Source organism: Dermacentor albipictus, chromosome 2, assembly GCF_038994185.2.
Source record: "Dermacentor albipictus isolate Rhodes 1998 colony chromosome 2, USDA_Dalb.pri_finalv2, whole genome shotgun sequence".
In the NCBI taxonomy this organism is placed as follows: Eukaryota; Metazoa; Arthropoda; class Arachnida; order Ixodida; family Ixodidae; genus Dermacentor; species Dermacentor albipictus.
The window spans coordinates 168,238,221-168,263,101 of record NC_091822.1 but is presented as its reverse complement, the minus strand read 5'-3'; the positions used below and the strand labels follow the sequence as shown (position 1 = coordinate 168,263,101).

General features: G+C 49.4%; 1 protein-coding gene across 1 annotated transcript in view; it reads left to right on the top strand.

Moving 5' to 3' along the window:
* LOC135910607 (uncharacterized) overlaps positions 1-24,881 on the top strand; it is a 375,300-nt gene that overhangs the window by 142,919 nt on the left and 207,500 nt on the right. The window contains exon 2 of the mRNA XM_070534413.1: positions 614-665. Coding sequence (XP_070390514.1) covers positions 627-665 — 39 coding nt within the window. The 5' untranslated portion in view covers positions 614-626. The remainder of the gene's footprint in view (positions 1-613; positions 666-24,881) is intronic.

Here is a 24,881-nt window from a genome sequence, read left to right as displayed (position 1 = left end):
GTAATTTTGAGACGCTATGTCTTCTTTATTCTCCGACTGTTCTTTTCTTGTCGTCTGTGAGAATAGCATTTTTTTTTTCGTGCTGAAATAACGTACATGCAGTGGTGGGGTCTTATGTGTCTGAATTACTTTCCTCGCTACAAGTTTCTCGCTTAAAATGCTGGTTTAAACAGAGCGTATTGGTCGGTCATTTGAGCCTTTGGGGTATTAGTAGCTCTCTGAAGATCAACGGGCCAGTGTGATCGCCTTTGACCATGAGTGCGACATTTTCCTTGTGCGCGCATACGACATGTGTTCTGGGGACCTTTTGTATCTGTGCTACAGTTCTGTGCACTCCTCCTCCTCCTCCTCCTAGGTAGGGTAGTAAGCCGGGTGCTGATTTGGCCGACCTGCGTATGGTTGACCTGCGTGCAGTCCTTGCTTCGCATTGTCTCAGTGTCTCAGTGTCACTGTTTTTAACGCGGGGCAACCTTGTATGCCCCTATAGGCCTGCCGAAAACTGGCAGTCGTTCTTGCTGCGTGATCACGCTCTCTTGCGGAAGCATGCGATGAATCCAGAGCCTGCGTATAAGGCCGCTGTTCATGAACGTGCTCTTCTTTTGCTCTCTTGCAGCGCCCCGAGCAGCATGACGGGCCTTGTCCTGGTGTTGGCACTCGCCACATTGGTAAGTCGTCTGTCCATTAATGCCTCGATAACGCGTTCTCTATAAACGTGATAACGTGTTCTCTATAAAATGATATATAGCTTTAAGTAGGCGCAGTTGTGTGTAACGGCTGCCGTATATTGGGAGACAGAAACAGAATTCGAAGAGTAATTTCTAACGTATTATGTATCGCGTTGAGTCACTGCAGCCTTGCCAAAGCTGCAGGTGCCGGTGTTTGCAGCTAATTAGGAGTTAAATGTACGATGTTACGAGGCACTGCTTATCACTGGCTGGCCCTTTGACACTGTATCGCTGGCTACTGTTCTTGGATGACACTATATGCTAGCAGGTCAGTGAGGAACTGCAGTTGACCCGAGTTCTGCCCCCCCTCCCCCCCCCCCCTCTTTAAGCAGGGCCCCTTCGAAGGATCCTTCCCTGAGGGGATCAGCAACCAACGATCCCAGCTCAGAACTCTGCTCATGAGAAAGTTCGTGTGACAGAACTATAAAAAAAAGAAGAAAAAGGAAAGCAGATGCTAGCTAATCGCCATATTGGGCATACTATTAGCAAGAGCGACCAGCCAGCGACAAACAGCTGCTATATACGAACGCGCCCGCTATGCCAGTTATAGCCTCATTAAAAGGCGCAAGTTCCATTTATGTACGCTCAAGTCTACTGAACTCCTTAGTATCAGTCAAGTTAAACGATACTTGAAGTTCTTGCTGTATAATATACACGTATGCTGCACAAGAGGTTCCTTAATAAAGATGAAAAAAAAAAAATGTCCGCTTCGTCTGCGGTACCTCTTTAGAGCTGGAGCAATGTATTTCCAAGTTGGTTCGAGAGGAACACTCCACCGGTACTGACACGGAAGCCAAGTTATCGACTTCTTGTACCTCTGTTCAGATTTTGCGTGCTCTTTATTGTGTGATGACGGAGGTCCCGACATATGAAAGAGAGAAGGTGTCATCCACTCGAGGGTAGCACGAATCTATACAAAGGAGGCTCATACGAGTTTCTCAGAAAGAAAGCTTCACAGTTGAAGAAAGATTGGTCCTGGTATTGGGGATCGAACCGGGGACCAAAGTTTTTACGGGGCGGTCGCTTTAAAGTTTGAGCTAACCAGGAGGCTAGCATATCGCCAGAGCGAGGCCGGATTAGTCGACAACTCGATGCGCAAGGGCACAATATACGACAAATCGTCTCAGCGAATCCGTGTCATAAGGGCGCCGTAGTCGGCAGGGCGATGGCGCCGTATAGCACTCTCAGGGCTACGTAGCTGCATACAATATACGTAGATAGGTCCTGATGAGCAGAAGAGGGGGCTGTCACGTGGCTGCTGCCCCCTCTGTACAGCAGCTCAGTTGGCGAGGCACCGCATATAAAAGGGGCGGATGTTGTCGGTTCGGACCACACCGGTAGCCTGTTGTCAGTTGTTTCTACTTTCATTGCCATTCTTTCTTTTCTATTTGATTACGAATGTGAACTACAAACGATCTAAAACAAGAAAGCAAATGCCCGTGGTCCATCCTACGCAATTAAACGCTCTTCGGTTTCCTCCGTGCGCTTTCTTTCCTTTGGTTTTAGTGAACGCTGGTCCCTCCCCCCCCCCCCCTCCTTCTTCGGCAGTTCTGAGAAACCGTGACTTGCATGCCACTCAATCATAGAACGACACGTCTGGGCGTGTTCTTCACGCTCGCGAACTCGAACACAGAGATACGATTATCTCCTCGGGCCTCTTCGATCGCTTCTGTGTCTGGAGGAAAGAAACAAGCTATATAGCCGCCACTAAGCGGAGCCGACTGACCGGCCGACCGACCGACCGAAGGGGCCGCACCCGTTTCTGCATGTGTCAAAAATAAAGGAGAGCGCCCTTCCGGAGACAGTCTCGTCCCCTCTTAATTCGCACACACAGTCGCCCATCTCGCAGAAATACCAGCCACCCAACGCGCTTACCCTCTCTTTCTCAACTACCTCTCTCTCGCCTCTCCTTTCTGCCTTTCTATCAAAACACAGACTCACCCTCTTCATTCCTATCCGTGGAAGCTTCCTTGTTGTACCGTTCTCTCCTTACAGCGATTTAATTCCTGCTTTCTTCCTTTCTTGTTTGTGTGCGTGCTTTTCGCTATCTCAACTCTCAGGTCATCGCTAATCGAAAACTCGTTTTCTGCTATGGGCGCTGCGCTTGCCTGTATATATGTTTACGTGTACTGCAGCAGCAGCAGCTGGTAACAGCGTTTTGGAATCGTGTTTCCTTTCGCGGGCCTGCCGGCCGTTCTTTCGAAACGGGGTGCGCATACACCGAGCTCACCCAACCCTCGGACGGGGCAGAGAGAGGACGCTGCTGGTTCGGCAGAAGGAATGCAATTAGAAACCCAAGTCAGGCCCCTCTCCTCGGAACGTCGGCGAACGTACTACACACGAACGCGCCGTTTCGTAAGCGAGCAATGGCGTTTTGAGCGCCTCGCGCTTTTGAGTTCCACGTCTTCCATGCCGCCGTTTGGCCTCGCATATAGTTGACCGGACTGTCTCGCTCAGGAGCAGGCGATTCCGGACGTTTAATGACCGGCGTCTTTTTTTTTTTTTTTTTGGTTGCGCTTTGGGCTCCAGCGTGCAGTCGCGTGGCTGTGGCTAGCGTGCCCACTGTCATTGCGAAAAACAACTATAGTGTGTGACAGCGCACTTCGATCGTCCTTACTTCTCTACGGTCTCCAACCGGTCTCTATACGTTGCCTAGCAACCACGAACACGCGGGGCGGGTAGGTCTCGTGTTGCTAAGTGTTTAAACACGTTTCTCAGCGAGCCGAACGAAAGAAGCAACGAAGACATTGCAACAAAGACAATGAAGACACAAAGCAACGAAGAGGCACAATAATTGGTTGAGTCCATAATGAGGTTAAGTATGGTCTCATACCTCTAAGTATTAGGCGAGATTGGACGTGGTTCTAGTTATGTGTTAGGCGACGTTAGGCATGCTCTGTGGTTAGTTTTGACTGGAGGCTAAGGCGAGTGGGTAATTCGTGGTCTGCTGCACACAGCGCACGCAAAATACGGGATACAGAAGATAGAATGGCGCGCACACGTATGCAGACGATCTTGAAATACCAACTCATCCAAAGACCCCGCGCTAACCTAACCGCAAGCAATGCCTATCTAGCTACGTATAAAATTAGTTGATGTCGTCTTTGTGCCGTTTCTCAGAACACAATTGTTGTTTAATCCCCGTTAGGTATGCTTTGAACCAACCGAGTAGAGGCTCAAGAACTGTTTAGCGATGTCCGCCATCTTGGTTGGGTCAAACGCAGACGCGCGGAGTATCTTGCCTTCGTCGCTCTGTAAAGCAGGGTGTTTCGAGTAGTAACAAACACACACACACACACACACACACACACACACACACACACACACACACACACACACACACACACACACACACACACACACACACAGGCACACACGCTCTCTCTCTCTCTCTCTCTCTCTCTCTCTCTCTCTCTCTCTATATATATATATATATATATATATATATATATATATATATATATATATATATATATATATATATATATATATATATACACACACCGCACGCCGTCGCCGTCGAGAATACTTCACGCACAGGCCAGGACAAAAGCCTCCTCTGCAAGGTTGTGCGGACACCCCACCGCGCGTTCTCGCGAACAATACATAAAATAAAAAAAAGTCAGCACCACCGATCTCGGGCGACCTTGGAATAATCGATAACGTGCTGAACGACGACGCTCTGGCCGGTTGTTCAAATCGCCCGTGGCCCAACAGTCGCGTCGGCCAGTCCGTTATTATTTTGCATGCTCCGCGACTCACGACTGCACGAGAACGAACGCGCCGTCGGCCGGGCTCCGTCCGACACCGGGCGTTCTTATCTATGCGCGCGCTTTGTGAATTACGCGATTATGCCAGTTCGCTGCTCACTCGTTCAAACACACACATTCGCGCTGCGTGCAAAAAACGCGCGCTCAGATCGGGGTTACGTTCGCGCGCGTTCATTTTTAATGGCTGGGCATCGTGAACGAAACTGTATGGGACCACCGCGGTCTCGCGAGGGAGAGCCTAATTACGGGGTTTCTATCGAACATGCGGGTCGACGATAAAATATGCGCTTATATATATTTTTTTCAGACAGCGGGTAATTGGGGCTGTATATCATAGAGAATGCTAGCTGCAAAAGTATGTCCATAAGCGAGGAATCGCTCTCGAGCCTTCTCTCTCTTTTTTTTTTTTAAACCTCTTTGGGTAGTGAGCGATGCGATGTGGTCGACAACCACGGAACATTAAAGGCATAGTATATGGTGCATCTTAAATCAAATCCACGCTAATCTCGCCGATCTTTATAGCGTCCGGTGTAGGTGATGGAGGCGTGACTTCGAGGCAAGCTCGTATTATGGACAGAATTTAACGCGTGATTTGGAGGAAACTCATCGGCATCTTTAAACGTTCTCCTTTTTTTCCCCCTTTTTCGATAGCACGCTGATGACGCGAGCAGTGTGACACATAAATAATTATTGCGGCATTGACGCACATTTACCGCATTTCTTAATCAGAAGCCCTCCTTGTGATTTAGGGCTGAACTACGTGTCCGAGTCTACCGTACGCGACTGATGTGATGTACGTGGTGTTGAGCATTGCGACAAGTGTGTGAGCCGCCGCCATAATATATATATATATATATATATATATATATATATATATATATATATATATATATATATAATACAGTCGAGCGGATGGCTGATTCACCGATTATCCTTTCGGCCTACCCGCCAATGAACGTAATACCGCGATAAATTTTCTTTCTTTCATACCACTAAATGCGTTTAGGCCAAGTGAGTCATAGTCAGTGCCGTAGCCTGCGGGACGGGAGGGGGGGTGGGGGGGTATTTTCGTGTAGCAGGGTGTCGCCTGCCCTGCCGATTATTCGATTACGCATTTCGATTTATCGAGCGATTAATGTCCGCATTTTCGGGTGGACCAGCTCAACGAACGGAACTGTGGTACCGGCCAAGGCGATTAAAAAAAAAAACTTAAGGCAAAGCGCAAAAAAGAGAAAGAAAAAACACGAGGTCAACATAAGGAAATGAATTAGACAGCGCTGTGTCTTCGTTCCCTTCTGTTGTCCTCGTGTTCTTTTACGCTTTGCCTCAAGTTATGCAGTACCAACTAGTCGACCACTCTGTCCCCTTAAAAAAATTGCTAGCAGAATTCGCAGGAACAGCTGGTATTAAAACAAAATTGTATTATGGTGTTCTAGGTGCCAAACCACGGCCTGATTATGAGGCACTCCGTAGTGGGGGACTCCGCAAATATGGGCCACATGGGTTTCTCCAACGTGCACCTAAACCGAAGTACACGGGCGTTTTTGCGCCTATCGCAATGCGGCCGCCGGGGCCGGGATTCGATCCCGCGACGTCGTGCTTAGCAGCCCAGCACCATAGCCCCTAAGCAGCCACAGCGGGTGCAGCTGGTACATAACGACAGTAGCTGTTTTTTTTTTTTTCCTTCTTATCGATTAAAACGTGGGATTTATAAGGAGTGCTGCATGAGCGGCACGATAAATAAATGCGCACCGACGCACGTTGAAGGTCGCCTCCCACTCGAGGCGCTGTTAGCGTGCGCCGAAAATGCATGCACCTTGGTGGGCGCGCACTTGTCGTAAGAAAAATGCACGACGCAGTAGCAGTTCACCTTCAAGCGCGCCAACAGCTGAGGCTTCGAACAGGTTGTTGCTTCCCTAGCGAACGCTGCAAGAAACACAAGTGGTGTCAGAGTCCATCAGCGTACGCTCTGTAGCAGACTTGAGCGAGTCTTTCCCTCTTTCTATTCCCCTTCCCCCACCCCTGTTGTAGGGTAGCAAACCGGGTGCTCGTCTGGCTGATCTCCTTGCCTTTCCTGTCCTCTCTCTCTCTCTCTCTCTCTCTCTCTCTCTCTCTCTCTCTCTCTCTCTATCTCTCTCTCTCTTGAGTGGCAATTTATTTCCCTCTTTCGTTACCACGGCAAATTAAATGATCATTTTTCAGGCGTAGTAAGAAAAACATATTCGATGCCACAGACAATGTGTTGTCACATAATTCAGGAATATAAATTGTAGAAAACGAATGCTATTTCAAAATACATACTAGGTTGCAAGAAAAAGAAAACTTTATTGAATCATCTTTTCTTTTTCAATTTGCGACGCCGAATTCTGTTTGTGTGTTTTTGTATAAACAATAAGAAATTGAATTCTGTAACACTAGCATGGCACTCTTTGGCCATTCCTTGCACTTGCGCCATTAAACATCAAACGTCAATCAATCAAGAAATTGACACATCTGCGAATAAAACAAGGTTGAAATAAAATCAGAATTTGCGCTGCGCAAATAAATGCACCAAAAATGCTATTTTGAAAAAAAAAATTTAAAATAAATATTCGGCGCACAACTGTTGTTCGGGTAAAAAACGCAATAAGTTTAATCTTTCCTATGCCTATGCCATGCAGCGAAGCAGGTCCTCTAGTTCGCGAGGCGGAGGGAGACTGTCGATTTCTGGCAGTAAATGTTCGTTTTCTATTGGACTTTGCGCTATAGATAGCAGATCTTCCAGTGCCTCGCATCTTCTGCATCTTCTTTGGTCGATGCTGAAGTTCTCGTACTTCTACCTGAGTAAACAGTTCGGAATCTTCTTCGTGGAGCTCCATGCAGCTGCACAGTTGGCTGAAGTTCAGCGCCTCTTTGAAGCTGCAATTATTCATCGTGAAAATACGTGCCGAGTTTTGCCAGAATCGGCCAACGCCTGCAGCACAGAGAACGTGGTGCACTGTTGCATGCATCGAGTTTCCTACGAAAATCGCCAGAGGGCGCTCTGGTGCTGCCAGGTGGCGCAACATACCGCCCCGTTCCAAAGGGGACGCTCATAACATCCATCCATCCATCCATCCATCCATCCATCCATCCATCCATCCATCCATCCATCCATCCATCCATCCATCCATCCATCCATCCATCCATCTATCCATCCATCCATCATGGGTCTAATCTGTACTCGATGGCAACCAAAGGTCAGTTAGACGCCTCGCCTTGGGCGCTCACGGGAAGACTACAAATGAAGCTGCGCAGGGTGATATAGGCTGGACAAGTTTTGAAGCGAGGGCAGCTCAGAGTAAAATTGATTATGGAGAACGACTGAGGAATAGCGAAGAAAGTAAATGGTCGGGGACAGTGTTCAGATATTTGTACAAAAGTAATTGATTCACAGTGAAGGAAAATAACTAGGAAGCTTGCCAGCAAGTATGCGACAGGTATAATGAGCAACACGGCAACAAAGAACGTCAAGCGGAAAGTCAGAGAGGCTGAGATGATCTCATGGGTGGCAGCAATGAAGAATGGAACCTGCTATGAGTAACTACTTAAGAGGAAAAACGAAATCAGGAAAGAAACAATTTACGATACCTCAAAAGGAAGCTCATTGCTTTTCGAAGCGCGATCAGGAAGCATACTTTAGAACAAGCACTTATAAAGCGAGATACAACGAGGAAGAAGAAGCATGTGCTTTCTGCGGTAAAGTTAGGGAAACGATGGAGCATGTTTTGCTAGAATGTTAAAATACCTGCCAAACGGTCGATTTATGCTTATCTGGCCTCCTTGAAGCCCTTGTGTGCAGCGTGAGCAGGGGGAAAGTAAGCACATCCGCAATAGAGATTAGTAAAAGGCGATTGGAAGATCGGTGGAAGAAAAATAGGGAAACGACAAACAACGGAGGCGAACGAAAACAAACTTCCCAATAGAGGTTCAGGAAGTTTGGTGATGGGAATTCTTCGTGAGGTTCTTCTTCTTTCTTTTTTTGCTTTTCTTTATTTTTCTTTTCTTTAAGGGTAGGTAGGACATTAGACAATAACAAGAGCTTGGTGGCGCAACGCACCACGCTGCTCCAAAGGGCGCACTCATAGCATCCATCCATCCATCCATTCAGCCACCATGGAAACAACGGGCAGTGTATGAATTCGTCTAATATTCGCACTTGTGAGCTCGTATGTCCTTGTGACGTTATTTCTTACGCCATATCTCTCAAATTTTCCAATCAATCGTATTTTTCCGAACGTGGCAAGGCAATAAACGTTTGCGCATGCGCACGATAATTGCGAACTGCCGCACTTATAGCAAAACGTTTTCTCGAAAATTCCCACTTTCGTAAATCGAAATGAGAAACTGTTTGACATCAAAGTGACAAAACTTCGGCAATTTCCTGTACGGATCAGGATTCCAATGCTGGCTTAACCTTCATGCTTGCAGCCGCCTTAAGCTCCAGTGCCAGACTTCCCTCTAGTGACCTTTGTAGGAAACTTTACAGTTAAAGGCCTGTCACAGCTATCAAGGACAGGAAGAGCAGCCACGGTGAAGCAGATATGCGTATACACTCTTAAAACATTTGCACCCTTTGGGGTGTAAATTTGTCCCACAACAATAATCGTCATCTGCCTTGCTTGCGCTTCCTTTCCTGAAAACTCGGTGCTCGCTACTTTCCAGTCGAGAATGCTGCGTCACACTGATAACGCGCATGCCGTTCGTGACTGGGAAGTACCGGGCTCGTCGCGTTAAAGAAAGGAAACGCGGGCAAGACGGATGGCGATTATTGTTGTGGGACAAGATAAGCCCCAAAGGGTGTAAATTTTTCTAAGTGTGTACACTCTTAAGCGAAATTACACCCTTTGGGGTGTACATCTGCCACACAACGATAATCGCCATCTGTCTTGCTTGCGCTTCCTTTCTTGAAAACGCTGCGCTCGTTACTTTCCTGTCGAGAATGCTCTGTCACGCTGATAACTCGCATGCCGTTTGTTACTGATAAGTACTGGTCGCAGCGTTAAAGAAGGGAAATGCGGACAAGACAGATGACGATTATCGTTGCGTGGCAAGATACGACCCAAACGGTGTACATTTGTTTAAGAGTGTATAGTTTGGCAAGGGCCGCACCTATAGTCTTGGTCTGTGAACAATGCGCGCACGATTTGACCTCTCTTTACAATGGGACTATAGCAATAAACATTCATTGCTCTCGCTAATTAGTTTCCGCGTGTACACGATGTGAGGCGCTGCTGTTCCCGCTGCAGGAACGCCGCAGAGATAGGCGAGCCACATGTGTCAAACGGACTGTCCAGAGGGCGCCAACATGCGCTGCAGCGTGCAGAGGGCGTGACGCGTGGCGAGATTTCAAATGAACTTCCGTGCCGATTCCACGTAGCCCGCCGTACACGTTCGCGCCTTCATCTCGAGTACAATTGCACGGAGTCGTCGAGACGTCGTTACAGACTGGCGCGATAAAAATCGCGCCTCTGGACGTATCGCTCGTAAACGCGCGGCCTTATCAGACAGTCGTACCCTGCACTTATACTACGCGATGCATCACTATCCCGAGCCTCAGTGTTCGGCGATCCCGCTTGTATAAATTATTCAGCGACCAAGGTCACGAAAGCACATCATGATAAGGCAGCCTTAAAGAGGCTTTTCTAATCTCGCGCTTACTTCTCCGTAGATTGTGCACAGCCTTTCTCGCTAGAACGCGTGCAGGATATATGTTCACTCTGTCTTACGCGCGCAAATGTTGGTGAGTTCTAGCTCCTTGTTGGCGGTTGCCAACTATGCTTGAGCTTGAAGAGGACTCGCTCCTAGGATAAATTGTAAAGGTGCGTCCGAGAACCTATCGTGTAATTCGGACTTACTGTACGCACACGACCGCAAGTGAACACGTGTTTTCGGTTCGCTTCGTGCATTAAGGCTAAACCCCATTGACGCGATTTTGTGCGCGACAGCGACGAGCGACGGGTTCGCGCGACGGATCGGGCCGTCGCTTGAACAGATCGCTCGGTCTTGTCGCGCGATCGCTCGGTTTTGCAAATCTAGAATTCGTCGCTCGTCGCCCGGAAGTGCTATGAGCGACTAGCCAATAGCGCAAAGCCGGAACTGGATGTACATAATTTCAGTACTTCTGATTGTCGCACGGAACAAGCAAACGATTGAATTTTTTATATGTGCAAGGATAAGAACCTACTGCAAGACTTTCAGAAATATTTTATGCTGCTTTTTACAGTAAAATACATCAACTTAAGTTAATAAAGCACGCGTCACGCTAGTTTCGGCGCCTATATTGCTGCCCTCATACCGGCAACGCTGGGGAGACGTCGCTCGAAGTCGTCGCTCGCATGGGGTGCAACTTGTAGGCGACGAGCGAACGCGACAGCCATCTCCATCGCGTCGCTTGTCGCTGTCGCGTGCAAGATCGCTTGCATGGGGTTTATACTTTAATCGCCATTCGTTAACATTTTCCGCAACTCCCCTAAACCTCGTTCGTCCTGTCTTCTACCTCAGTGTCTCGTCCCTAGCGCAGTTTAAGTTAACAAAAGATCATGCCTTACCAACTAGCTTTCCCAAACGCTCTTCTTGAATCCCCTAAACCTGCCTGCTCGTCTACAGCGGAGTGTAACAGTACAGTGTGCAATGCACCATTTCGGGCCAACCACACCGCCGTTCCCTGTAAACAGATTCTCTATTCGAGTACGTCTCTTATCAGGCACTTACTAGACGCCTGCATGGTCAGGCACGTTTTCTGACCTCCCTGACGTTACTGAGCTCAGGTCTGGAAGGAATGCTGACACATCCTCGCCTTTGTGTTTTGCGCATCAGATGCGATGATTCCGGGACCGTGCATGTCCGCATTCGTCGCTGGCATGCTCTCTCTCTCTCTCTCACACACACACACACACACACACACACAAACACGCACGCGCACACACACACACACACACACACACACACACACACACACACACACACACACACACACACACACACGCGCGCGCGCGCGCGCGCTCTCTTTTTTTTAAATTGTACATACCGGCCTGTGCTTCCACGGGTGGGTTGTTTTGACTATACCTTCACTTCATTCTGCCAAACCGTACATTTGGGGTAGCAAACCGAACGCTCCTCTTGTTGACTTCGTTACTTCACTTCTGCTGTCTTGGTCTTTTTCACTAGCCCATTCATTGGCCGACTAATGAACTAGCGGCGAGTGCAACCTATCCTACCCGTTTCCTGTCGGGTGGTGAATATCTAAAGCTTCAGTTCCTATAGGGCTTCGTTGCGCAGATATGTCCTATCTTAATACCTCCGCCGCGCAGCGGCCACCTTTATTGCCTCGGAAGCCAATCGCGCTATCCACCCCACGCGATCTTCAATCGGCTTCTCGGCAGCTTCCACAGCGAATCACGCTTTATATAAGCAGGAAAGAGCTTCGCACAGCCACTTTCGGAGATGTTCTCTCTCTGGGTTGCGGCAGCCAGCGCCGCGGTGCGGCGCGAAGCCGCGATCGACGAGCCTCCTTAATCGACTCGTGGCCGAGCGAGATGGCAATCGCGCGTTTCAGCCTCGAGAGATTAAGCCACGGACGAAGCGGCGAAAAACAGCAGCGAGAAGGAAGTGCGCGTGTACATCTCGCGCTGCGCGCACGCGGTCATCCGAGGAAAGCGCGCAAATGCACATATATATCGCGCTTAAAGAGACGGCGCGTGCGCTGGCGCAGCCGTAACGACCTATTCGGCTACCTTTATGTGACGTAACGAACGACTGCACTGCAGTCTCGCCGACGACGCAGAAGACACAGCGAAGCGCGACGCCTAATGGCGGTCGCGTTGTTTTCCACGCGGCCAAGGCGAAGAGGGATGAAACAGTGCGCTCGTTGGATCGTCGCGCTCGTGACGTGTGCATTCGCGGACGCCCTCTATTAGCGCTTTCGCAAGCGCTCTCGCGAGAATGGTCAGTCGTCCGGAGGTGGGTACACTTTGGTTGAGTTAGTCAGCGTATTAAGGTTATAACGCAAACGCGCGGGTGCCGCGTGTGGTTAGGGACTAGATTCGAACGTCTGCGTAAGGCCGTTGACAGGTCGTTGGTTTGACTCGAAAAGAGTCCGCGAAGCGCAGTTAGTTGTAACTGTGAGGTCCTTCTCGATTGTCTCCGAGACTTTCCTCCTCCCTTCGTCGTTCCAACCAAGCTGGATCGTATAGAAGAAAGAGGAGATATTTGTGCGAGGTGTTGCTGCGCGCTCAGCGCCTGCTATGCTTGATAGGTCACGCGTAACCGAACCGAGTTTTTCTGTTCAAAGCGAATAGCACTTCTCTTCTCCCGCCGCCCTCTCCCAAGCTTCTCCCCGTATGGCGGCTGCGAGAGAGGGCTCTGACGGCGGGAGAGGAGGATAACTGTCGTCTATACTAAGACATGCAACGCACACATGACGAGCTGGTTAACGGTTTCATTCTCTACAGAAGTAAACAACGAAACGACAGACGGTGCCTAAGTATCACCGCTACTAATATGCGCCTCCGAGCTCATCATTACTTTATTGAAGCTAACAGCTTTCCAGAAGTGTTCGGCTGTTAGCTTACAGTGACAATAATCGCCAATTGTTTCTCCACAATATTTTGTCTTATAAACACCAGTGATTACGCGAAAGCGTTCCGTTGTGCAGCATTATCAGCAAGGGATACATCTTCAGATGGCGCTTTTTAATCTTCGCTTAACACAAGGCATGACATCGCAGCACAAGCGAAGAAACGCTGCAGAAGAGGGAAAAGAGCGTCTGATGGGATCATTTGTCCGTTTTATGAGCGATCTCGCACGGCCACTCGAAATACTCTTCAATGCTCCATGCGACGTCTTTATCAACGTCGAGCCTCGGGCGCACGTGACAATGCGCGGATAACGGTGCGCTAGAGCTCGCAAGGAGAAAGTTCGAGCCCACCGATACCTCAGTGGGGGATCTCACGTGAACTGAGGTTGAATGTCATGTACCATTCCAGCAATACGAAAACTTTCGTGGAGACCGAGACGCATCCTTCACAGAATACCACACTATCCATTTAACCTACATACCTGAGTGGCCTGCTAAAGGCTATATAGCAGAAATAAAACACTTCGTTATGGTGAAGCGAGGCCGAGCTTTAGTATCATCGAGGGGAGCAAGGTTGAAGACGTGCAGAAACGAAGACGAAACTAAGCGATGCTGAAGAACTGTGTTGACTTTCCTAGCTATGCCCGTTAGATGCGATTGGCTGAATCATCTCGTTACGTTGCTGGCATAAAAGATCTCCAGTTCGTTAACTCCATCAGACCGAAGCAATGTATTTGACTGAAGTGCTCGCACGTTGTCCTTCAAGCCTGGCTCTGCCTCCGGCCTCCTTCGTTGTAATGCCCCAATAGAGAGGATCCAGCGAACGATAGCGTCGGTGGGCGGCAGGTAAATTACACGAATACATGGTGGCGCGGCATTGGCCCATTTGGGAAAACGAGCGATCGCGACGATCTCTGAGGAGTGATATACACGGCTTGTCGTCTTCATTATTGCCGCCGAGACGGAGTATGGGATTACGATCCCGTCGGCGATGTATACCCTGCCATTGGTCCACCACGAGAACACACGTGTGCACCGTATATACGCAAATCTGGGTCGCCTGCGCAACGTCACGCGTCACACATATGCATAGAGTGTGCGTAAGTACGCCGCAGAGACAGAGCGAGTTAGTAACGAGCTGTACCTTCCAGAGGCATGTATAGTACACGCTTCGCTTTGGCGTGCAGTTCTGTGCAGCAGTGTTTTTGGATGGCGTGATTTCTCGACTGGTTCTGCGGCCTCGGCTAGCTTTTCTTATAGTTCTCCTTTCCTAAAGGCAGTAAATGTTCAACGCCGTTCGATCGAAGACAGGAGTCGTGTGTACGCTGTTGTTAAAACATAACATGTTGTTAAACGTAAGTTTGACGTGACGTCAACACCGCTGTGCGCAAGTTCAACTCCAATACTCCCTAAATAATAGACCGTCACTCGCGAAACTGCCATGGACATCGCAGTTTGGCAACATGGCTCCCGTAACTCCGCATTAATGGTCCAACCTCACGATGTCTCTTCGCTTCATGAAAAGTCGAATACGCTTACGTCTGCGGCCTCCTCATCATCACCAGCCTATCTTATGTCCACTGCGAGGACGAAGGCCTCTCCCTGCGATCTCCAATTACCGATCTCAATTACTTCTTTCAATTGAAAAAAAATAAAGATATCAAAACACCGATGCACCCCTGTCAATATAGTGATCGCATTTCCGCCGCGATAACGAACCATGCGATCACAGCGTCACCCGAACGTTCAACGTGCGTGTTACGTACGCATGCCGCTCGTCGCACGTTGCGGTCTAGCGCCAAACGCGTGTGTACGTTCTTCTTTGTTTACGTGGAATCCAGCTTCGACAGCACTGCGCGTTACTTCGTCGCGTATAGTCGAGCCTTCGCAAAGGTTTCTCGATGGATGGACGTCCTTGGACGCGCCCACATACGCACGCGCGCACTCACGTGTTATGGGCAGTGGTAAGTAGCACATGCACGCATGCCTCTCGATGCCGATTCGCTTTGTTTGTTCAACCTTTCCACATCACGAGTGCGCCTGGCCGTCACGTCCATAGGAGGCGATCTGGCGCTCGAAGCCGAGCGCCCTGTGATTAACCGCTTCGTTGTGTATCTAAGCGCGACGATCACCGCTCGTCTGTCTCCCTCTCTCTTTCTCTCTTTGCTATAGAGACAGCTAGAGGGGGAAAAATGATGAGAAAGAAGTCCGTGCCACGTGATGTATTTATCCAATTATCCATCCCAGGCCGTCGTGGCAGATCCTTTCGTTGATTATGACCGTGCTTTGACAATCGGATGGGGCCCTTGTTATTAATTTGACATCCTTTAGGCTCTCTTGCATAGATTCGTACGCCCTTACCTTGTTTGCTTAAGAAGAAGAGGTGACTCCTCCTTGACTTATACGCCTACCTGCCTAAAAATAGCTCTTAACAAAAGTTCCACTGACGCTTTGAAGTAGCTGCTGTCCGTTCAACGTCTTGCGCGGAATGGCTTCCTATAAGCTCTCCGTCAGCCCGTATCGAGAGAGTACATGGGCTTTAGCTTCCTTCAGCAGTCGGCTATACGCATGCTTTCCGGCTTAACGAGAGTCATGGCGGAACACGATCGCCTGGCAACCTGCTCCGGCATCTTTCTTGCTCGGGAGTGTGGCGATGTGTGTAATACTTTACTATACATAACCCGCGCGATATGTAGACAAAGTTTATTGAAAGAGGATGCAAAGGAACGTATCTCTAGCTATATATAGGCAGGAAGAAGGGCACGTATAATGCGGCAAGAAGCGGCATTGGTCCACCGCGCATCGACCAGGTTCCTTGTATCTTTGGTCAGAAGTCACGCATCTTGAGCACACATATACTCGAAACGGTGTTATTGTAGCTTCGAGCGTAAGAGGCAAATTCGCTGCGAGCGAGGTAAGAGGACGTCGGAGAACACCCGTGAAGTGTCGACAAGGAATGTTTTAGTAACTGAAGACTCGTCGGAGCGTACGTCAGTGATGAGCTTTTTCGTCTGTGCAGCGCGTAATGATAGGCATTGAAGGCTGTATACAGCGGGCGAGGAAACACGGCCTGACAGGCACATTAGACAGACAGACAGCGTCGTGCGCTATAGGTGACTGAATAGGTGGCACTATACAGTTATTGAATAAGGTGGCAGGAAAAGAATACACTCGTGATGGCTATAGATGATTTTGATGGAATGATGAGACGAGGAAATTTGCCGGCATAGGGTGTTTCTACAGCTGACACATAACGGGGATAACTGGAGGTGTTTTTGGGGAGCGACATGCGCCTGCACGCGTGGGACGTGACTGGTTGTGACGAAAAATGCCGACTACCGAGTAAATTGCGACGCGACATCATTCCTCGTACGCGGAAGCTATATATAGTGGCCGATGAGAACAGCCTTTTTTTGTGAAACGGAATCGACGACGGACGTGGTAGACCGGAATGCGGAATGTAAACAAAGCAACTCTTCCCGACTCGCTGTGTTTGCGTACTCGAAGCTCACAAGCGTGCGTCCGGGGTACACATGTATATATATATATATATATATATATATATATATATATATATATATATATATATATATATATATATATATATATATATATATATATATATATAGGTGGGTTGCATGCGAGAGAGCGCTGCAGAGACCAGGATGTAAGTTGAGGTGTGCAGGCGGATGTTTGCTTGCGCAAACGGCGTTTATTACACCTCGGCTTTCTTAAGCGCCAAGTTAGGGGCGTCACCAAAACTGACCAGCCGTGGCACTTCCCTCTTGTAGCTGCCGTCTTCGCTTCTCGAGAGGATTGTTTTTTTCTTTCCTTCTCCGCGTTTTCCTATTCGCCTGTACGTCACGCGTTTGGGTTAATGTTGCGAGAGATGGGATCGAGCTTGGATCCGAAAGCAGGAAACAAAGCTTGGATCAAGGCTGGAAGGATGCCCGAGAAGATGACGGAGGCGTCATCTCGCCGCCCTGCACGACTTGATTGCATTCGCGTAACCATAATTGCGGCGTCGACTTGACTTAATAGCACCCTCGATTTGGCAGGCGGCTGACGCTCTCTGAAATTCGGGGCGGTGGCCAAAATTGTCGCCTTTGTAAACACTACTATATTAATCATAGCTATCAACACTGTAGAAAGGCGTTGTAAAGCTACGACCAACAGGTCCTTTCTGCACTACCCCGTTTTCTTGTGTTTCTTTCGTTTTTTGTGTTTTTTGTTTTATTCGTCGAGAATAACCAGTCTGCCTAGTGCTGTGTAGCTGCACTGATGCTTCTTTTTTCTTGTTCTAGTTTCAAGATTGACGTTGTGTGGCATCCATGCCGGACCGCCGTATATATGAGACTGTTTTGTAGGTCGCGGTTGCGTTAATTTTCTACGTGCCTATACTGATACGTCCTATCAGAATATGCATTTTGTTCACCTGTTTCTGTTGTAGCGGGAACGTCTTAAACGTTTCACTGCAGTTTCATGACTGTTGTGTCGCGTACTTAGATTTCTATCTAGTTCCCTTTAATGTGTGTGGTTGCGCTTGCGGCAAGTGTTTAGATGCTTTCCCAGCTCGTTCAGTGAAGTCTTAGTTACACTTTTCTTGTTATGATATTCCCATGCCTTGTCACCTTAACAAAGCTCTCGTAGCACTTATGGGAGTTTTTACGCGTTCACGTTGCTAAACCTTCCTTTTCGTCGAAGGGGATGTTTTGACCTTCTTGTTTCGTACTCGCTCAAGGCACTTCACTTTCAACATTTCTTGCAGAAATCTCGCGGTCAACAGGCAGGTCGTGATAAAGCAGGTCCATTCAAGATATCGCAGTCCGCTCAGTGCGTTAACGCAATAACTGCAGCCCATTCGGCGCGTGATGTATGTGCATGCGACAAGCGTTCAGCCAGACGCGGATCCCTTTTCTCTGTATCGAAAGTAAGCTGTATATACACTGCTAAATGACCAGACGAAGGTCGCCACGCCATATACGCGCGTGGAAGACACCCTTAGGGAAAGCAGCGCTCAGAAATGTGATGGAGACGTGTGCCGAGGCCATTAATTTCGAAGCGGAATTCGCCTTTCTTTTATGTCTTTCTCCGGGCATTCGTTTGCCCAGCGGACACCACTTGGTGTTTGTGTTGCCGAAGCTCCTCGACGGTCGCGGACCAAGAGGCGTACGCGCATAGTGCTTTGCGGTGAATGATCGCGCTTTAGCGAGATCTCGCCACATCAGTTTTGCTGGATACGGCAGACACCTGTACGTGGAATTGGATAGGTCCGGGGGGGGGGGGCGAAGAAGGGGAACGTCTTATGCCGTCTGCGCTCTCGACTGGATCGCCAACCCGCGTTACGCAGAAAGGGACGCGTCGCTTCGCGGTTTTGCATAGACGACCTTGTCTAATAAAGTAATGCATATAGCCAGGCGCAACGATAAGGGCGAGAAACAAAACGACAAAAATTACGAAAAAAACATTATAAACAAGCTTTTTTTTTTCATTTACGCATCGCATGTCTGTCGTGCATGAACCCTGTGCGCCTTGCATTTAAGGCAAACGTTTAAGGACGAGGAACCAGCACAAATAAAGAAACTCGGCTCGGTGCAAGCAAACACATATAGAAGGACAAAAACAAAACAGAACGGAACGAAGAGAGAGAGAGAGAGAGAGAGAGAGAGAGAGAGACCGAATAGTCTCCGAGCGCCGCCGGCGCCACGTTAAAGATGCACGCGCTGCAAGAAATCCGGACCGCATGCATGCGTGCCCGCGGTGGGACGTCCCGTATAGGAACAACAACCCCTGAGAAATGCGAGGCCCCTGTGCTTGATTGTGCTCGCAGAGCCGTCAAGAGTTATGTAGCGCGGCATCAGGACGGAGCCCCGGAAAGGAATCCGCATTACGCAAAAGCCTTCCTGCGCGCTCGCCCCCCAACTCTTCTTCCCATTTCCTTCTGCCCAGCATTGGCGTCTTTTGCGTTGCCTCTTCGCCTTCACATTCTTTCCCCCCCTCTCTCTCTAGGGCGTATTCAATAAATGACTCTAGCATCATCTCTCCAGGATGCTTGCTTCTCGTACGTGAGGTCCAGCCATGCATCAAACCGCGGCGCCATGCGTGGACCTCGGGAGGCAGAGCAAGAGGCAGGCTCAAGCGGCGCGCGTGAGGCTGACTTCTCCTCTGGCTAAAGTATATAGCCGAGCCGAGCCGAGCCCCGGGAACAGGCTGAATTGCTTAGGGCAGCGAGATATAGGTATAGTCTTTGCAGAAGCGTTGCGCGTGCACGCATTGGAGACGTGCTTTATATGCTGCGTGAGTATGCCCGGCCGAAACTCGGGGAGTATGCTGGCGTCGAGCCGACCGACCGACCCACACGTTACTCGCTGCTTTGCAAGCCTTTACGTGCGTGCTCGTCCAGGCGTCTCTGTCTGAACGTCGTCTGCTAGCCTGTCGTCTGTGAGGCCACCTCCGTGACCCCCAGCATCACCACCCACATTTTCATGCGCGTCCGGGTACATTTATCTGCACCGACACACTTTCTCCTTTCAGTCCATTATATTTCTTTTAAGCGTACCGTATTTCCTCGCGTAGGATACGCACTTCTTTTTTTCTTTTGGGCACTTTTGACGGGACATAGATCTTAGGCGAGTCATGACTCCCTGCCGAGCCTTGTTAAGCTGCGTCTGCTGCGCAGATTGTGCAACCCGTGATGATTCCAATAGGATAATTTTTATTAATTGTCCTTCGTCAATTTCGTTGTCGCTTTCGCTCAACTGAGCGTGCAATGGTGCTGGCGTTGATGCGATGTGTCTTTTGACACGAACTTAGTTGCTTCTCTTTCTTCTTTATTTTCTTTATTCGCAAGCTCTTCGGCTGCAAACTCGGCAGGGGCTGGGGGCCTCACGCGAGTGTTGGGCTTTACGCGAGGAAACGCGGTAATGCGGCTCGAAGTCTCCGCCTGCCGTCGTTGGCGGGAGCCCCGGTGAATGCGCTAGTAGGAAATCCGGGCTGTGTTTGCGCCTGGTCAATAAATCTGTCCACCGGTCGCACGCGCCTCCGTGTGCCTAGCAGGCTATACGCCGTGGAAGCAGCAGCTATAGACTTCACGAAGGAGGGCGAGGGGGCCGGCGAGCTGCCTAGTATAAAGGTACAAGTGAAAGAAAAGAGAGAGATAAAAAAAAAGAAAGGGTCGCCGTAAGCGATTCGATGCATTAGCTTCGGCTGCTGAGGCTGCAGCGTCTTGGCCCACTCGCCTATTTACTCGGAATCGAGTCTGTCTTTGCTGACAGTGTGTTTGCACGAGCTCGCGAGTGTACGTCCTGTCCTAATGGCCGAGTGTCGTTGTAGCTGTAAATCACGCTTACTCGGAGACTGCGTGGGAGCCTTAAATCGTGAAGAAAAAGAAGAAGACGAAGACGCAAAAGAAACAAAGTGGGGAGAGCGGCCTGGTCCCGACGCGTGAGACCCCATCCCGAAATTACACACGTATAAGAACTATATATATTACGTGCCTATAACTCGAACGGAAGTGAAAGAAAGCGATTATCACGCCAGTTCGAAAGTGACTCGTTTCCCATTTTTATAGCTTGTTTCACCCTGTGTCGGCGAGTTCATCTTCAACAGCATCCCACGGTGTCGTAACGTGTACGGGTTACACGTGAGGCGTGGCTCGTATGTCAATTCGCGCGTCTGCAGCGAGTGAAGAGACCGATCCTCAAAGCGATATTTGAAGAAATACAGAAGAGTTAAATTTGCATGAAATATGCTTCCGGGCTTCTTCATATCTCCTGACAGCAAACATATACTGGAGCAGACGACAAAGAAAAATTAAATAAAAATATTTAAAAAGAAAGCATGGAAGAGAGAGACAGGACAAGCGCCTTGTCCTGTCTGCTTGATCGTCGTCTGCTCCGTTTTGTACGTTCCGTCCCTAACAACAACCAACCTTATTCTTTGTTTTTTCTTTTATATGTGCCGGCTTTTGATGCTGCGAGTGCGGATGGCTTCGTGTCCCGAAATAGTGTTAATACAGCATATCTTGCGAAAAGTAACGTGTTGCACTTGCTATTGCAAGATATTTCCAGATGTATCCCCGATGCGCAAAACAAAAGCCGTGTTAGGCCACCCCTTCTCGCTTCCGATTTCCCTAGCTGTTGCGCTTGCGTGATGAATGCTGCAAGCGGACGCGGACCACCGACGACGGAAGTCGATTTCCACAACAAAGCGCGCCCTCGAGAGACAACTTCCTCGAGAAATGTCACGGCTGCTGATCCCTTCTGAATGAGCGGCTGTCAGTCGACGACAATGCTCTTCGCGCGGCGCCTGTCACTGGTGGCACGTACGACATCCCCGACTCGTCACTGAAACGTTACCAATCGCGGTTCGCTGTGTTCTCGTATACGACTGAAGACGTTCTTCTCTGCGCTGTAACCGCGTCGCATAACCTCGCGACCTTATGGAACCAGTTATGATTCCCGACGAGGACCAACTGTATGAGACAAAGATGAAGAAATCGTCGAAAATCTTATCCTTCTGAGCTGATAACGTGCAGTGCGCAGGAGAAGGTGAGAGATGGGAACGCATGCAATCTCAGTTGTCTCAATCCGCGCTGTTCCTGTCGTGTCGATTTCACGAGGAAGCTATAGCAACAAACTTCATCCAAAGCGATTGAAGTGCTCGCCTTGTGTCTCAGCGGGAGAAGCCCCTATAGTCATTTCCGAACATGAAGAAGAACACACCTTTGCAATTTCGCATTATACTTCATCGGCTTCGCTACATCCTAGTCCAGCCCACGGTTTCGTCTCATCCCACTCCCCCTCCCCCTTTCTTAATATATATATGTATATAAACCGCAAGAGGCACTGCTAATCGGTCGACAGGTGAACGGGGCAATCTTCGCAATTTTCCTAATGTCCCAAAGCCTTCTCTCGCCGTCCGTACAAACAACGCTGGCTTCCCTCTTCGCCGCCAAGACACACACGCGCCCAGACGCTGGCACACCGGGCCTGCGACCGTGCCGAGGGCATCAACGACCAACAGGCAGGCGGGCGACCGTGTCTTTTGGTCGCACACCGCCGTGCGCTCCGATATATACGAGGCATAATGAGCTTCCTATCTTCCGCTGGGCGGGACCGAAGAGACACGACGCAGCTCACAGCGCGCATTTGGGCGCCTTCGTGGTTCCTCTCCCTGCTCCCGAGAGAGGCGCGCACAGAAGCATGTGTTCCGCGCAGCGGCAGCAGCGTGTGTTTTGTAACCGGCCGGGCGGGCGTCGCCATTAACCCAGATACTGGCGCCGGCTTGCGGTGCAGGCAGGCAGCCCGCGAACCCACCCCTTGTACCCGCTGTGCTGGCTCCCATGCACTGCCGTCGGCGAGAGCTGCGGCCAATTAGGAGCGGAGAGAGTGGTCGAGCTGCTGCTGCGGCTGCTACACATTTCGTTCCCGCGCTTGCCACCAGAAGGCGCGCCTTCTGCCCCTGCTTCAGGGTCGTCTGCACCGCGCTCTTCTGCTGGTCTAGCGGTTTCGTGCGGAGGGGATCAGGCAGCAACGAATTCCATTCCAGTTCCCTCGGAATAGCGAGTGTAGATATAGTGTTGCGTTTAATTCTGTGGACGTTTTGTTGGGTTCACAAATGTTTTCTGTTTAAATGGGATCGAATATCGTCTGCAAGGTAAACGTTAATCTTCCGTCGACTCCGCGAAGGGACACTAATAGAAACGCTGACACAATTTACACACGTGTATGGCTGTTTAAAAACAGCACTGGTATTTTATTTATTAGAACATGAAGCTTAATTATCAATGGAGAAAAGTGTGGCGAAACTTCCGCTCTTGAATTTCGCGGCTGAGATGGAGCACCGGCGACGTCGCTTTGCCTTCTCGGATTTCATTATTTCTTTAGCATACGTCGGCACTTTTAGTTCAGAAAAAGCCTAAAGAAATGTTCAGGATGAGCATTGACTCCCTCCCGAATGCACTTCACTCCTTGCATATTGTATTTGTAGTTAACGAAAAAAGAACGGAAATACTTGTGTGGCAACGCAGCTGCAAGGGACACACACACAAGACGGAATGTACGAAATGAAAGAAGGGCTTCATTTTACTGCACCAAGGAACAAAATAGAAAAGAAATACTTACTGCGCTAGAAACGAGCCAGTAAACGAGCTATTTCCCTCGCAGCTGACGTCATTACGGTTTCGTCCTTGGCCGGCGTCCCAGCGCTTTGATCGCAAAGAATGTGCGCGTTTACTTCAGGAATATGCTGCTTCTGCGCATCTTTATGTAATGTACAGCTGCTTTCTTGGTTCGTACAGTCACAAAATATAGCAAAACGCACCCATAGCCTGGCGTATAGTGCGTATACCGCGGTAACATTAAAAGCCACGCAAGGTCAATGCGAAGGTACACGGCGAAAGGAGGCATTTTAACGACCGATGAATTTCGTTGAATCACGAGATAGCTTAAGTGCTATAAGTGAACGACGAATGCAATCTGGTGGACGTCGTGCTGTAAGGCGTATAGAGCGCAAGCGGTTGAAGTGACGAAGCATTAAGTGGCCTGTGTACGCTTTACCATCAGATACGAAGGGGGAAAAAAAAGTCCGAAGCGAGGTTTTGCTATACACATGTTGTGTAGGCGCCGTAACTATACCTCTAAGTCAACTTCATGGTCGATAGTTCTTCATCAGAGACACGTCGAAAAAGAAAGAGAAAGAAAGAACAGAGAGAGTGCGTGTGTGAGGAAAGAAACAAGAAAAACAAAAGAGATAACGAGAAATTTTTTTACCGAAGCTCAAAACCTAATTATAGTGGGCAGAATGTGTTCGTAAACAGATCGCTGATTAAACGAGAATTACGATCGCCTTTTAGGGCAAATGTAATGGTGCGCCTTCCGTTTGTAGACCTTGCTAGAACTGCTCTTGAGGAAAAAGAAAGCGAAAAAAAGAAAAACAAAGAAAGAAAAAGAACGAGCACACGCTATAAAGCGAGAATTTCGGATCAAAGTTCAGGTATGTTTACGATCGCTAAATCACTCCGCCCGCCTATAGGTTTGCCTCCAAACCAAATGTCCCATACGTTTTTATCCTCGGCTCGCCCCATCTCTCTCTCTCACGGTCGGACTTGTTTTCATCACGAAAAGCGAGCTCACGCGGCGCCTGATGAACCGGACGCTAATTTGCGCCGACCCGCGGCCTCACTTTCTCTTCCTTCATCCTCGTCGTGATTGTTTTTTTTCTTTGCTCGTCGCATTTCAGCGCGGCAGATGCGCCGGGCTTGCGTGCAAGGTCGCGCGAGAGCGTTATGTAACCTAGAAGCAGCAGCAGCAGCGAAAGCGGAAGCCGAAAGCGCAAATTAAAAGAAGGGCACCACCACCACACGCACACACACACCGGCAGCGGGGCTGGCATTACGCTGTAGTTGGGCGAGCATCGCCTTCGCGGTCGCCGCGACCTTGACACCGCGTGCGCGGACACCTTTCGCTTTCTATGCACTTACACAAAAAGGCTCGCGCGCGTTGCGCCACCGCGAAGGGAGCCGAGCGCGTTGAAAACACACACGCACACGCGCACACGCCCCGGCGATGCATGCCTGCCCGCTCGTCGCCTCCTGCCGGACGCGAGCACACCCACACCCACGCGGTGCATGTTTGCGCTGCGCCGCTGTCCCCCCTACGCGGCCGTTGTTGCAGAACTTCCGACGTCCTTCTTTTTAAATTGTTATTGAGTTTCTGACGTCATCGTAAGGCATTGTTGCGTTGGTGCGGAGTTTCTGCCCACGTCAATTAACTATACCCGATGTTACTC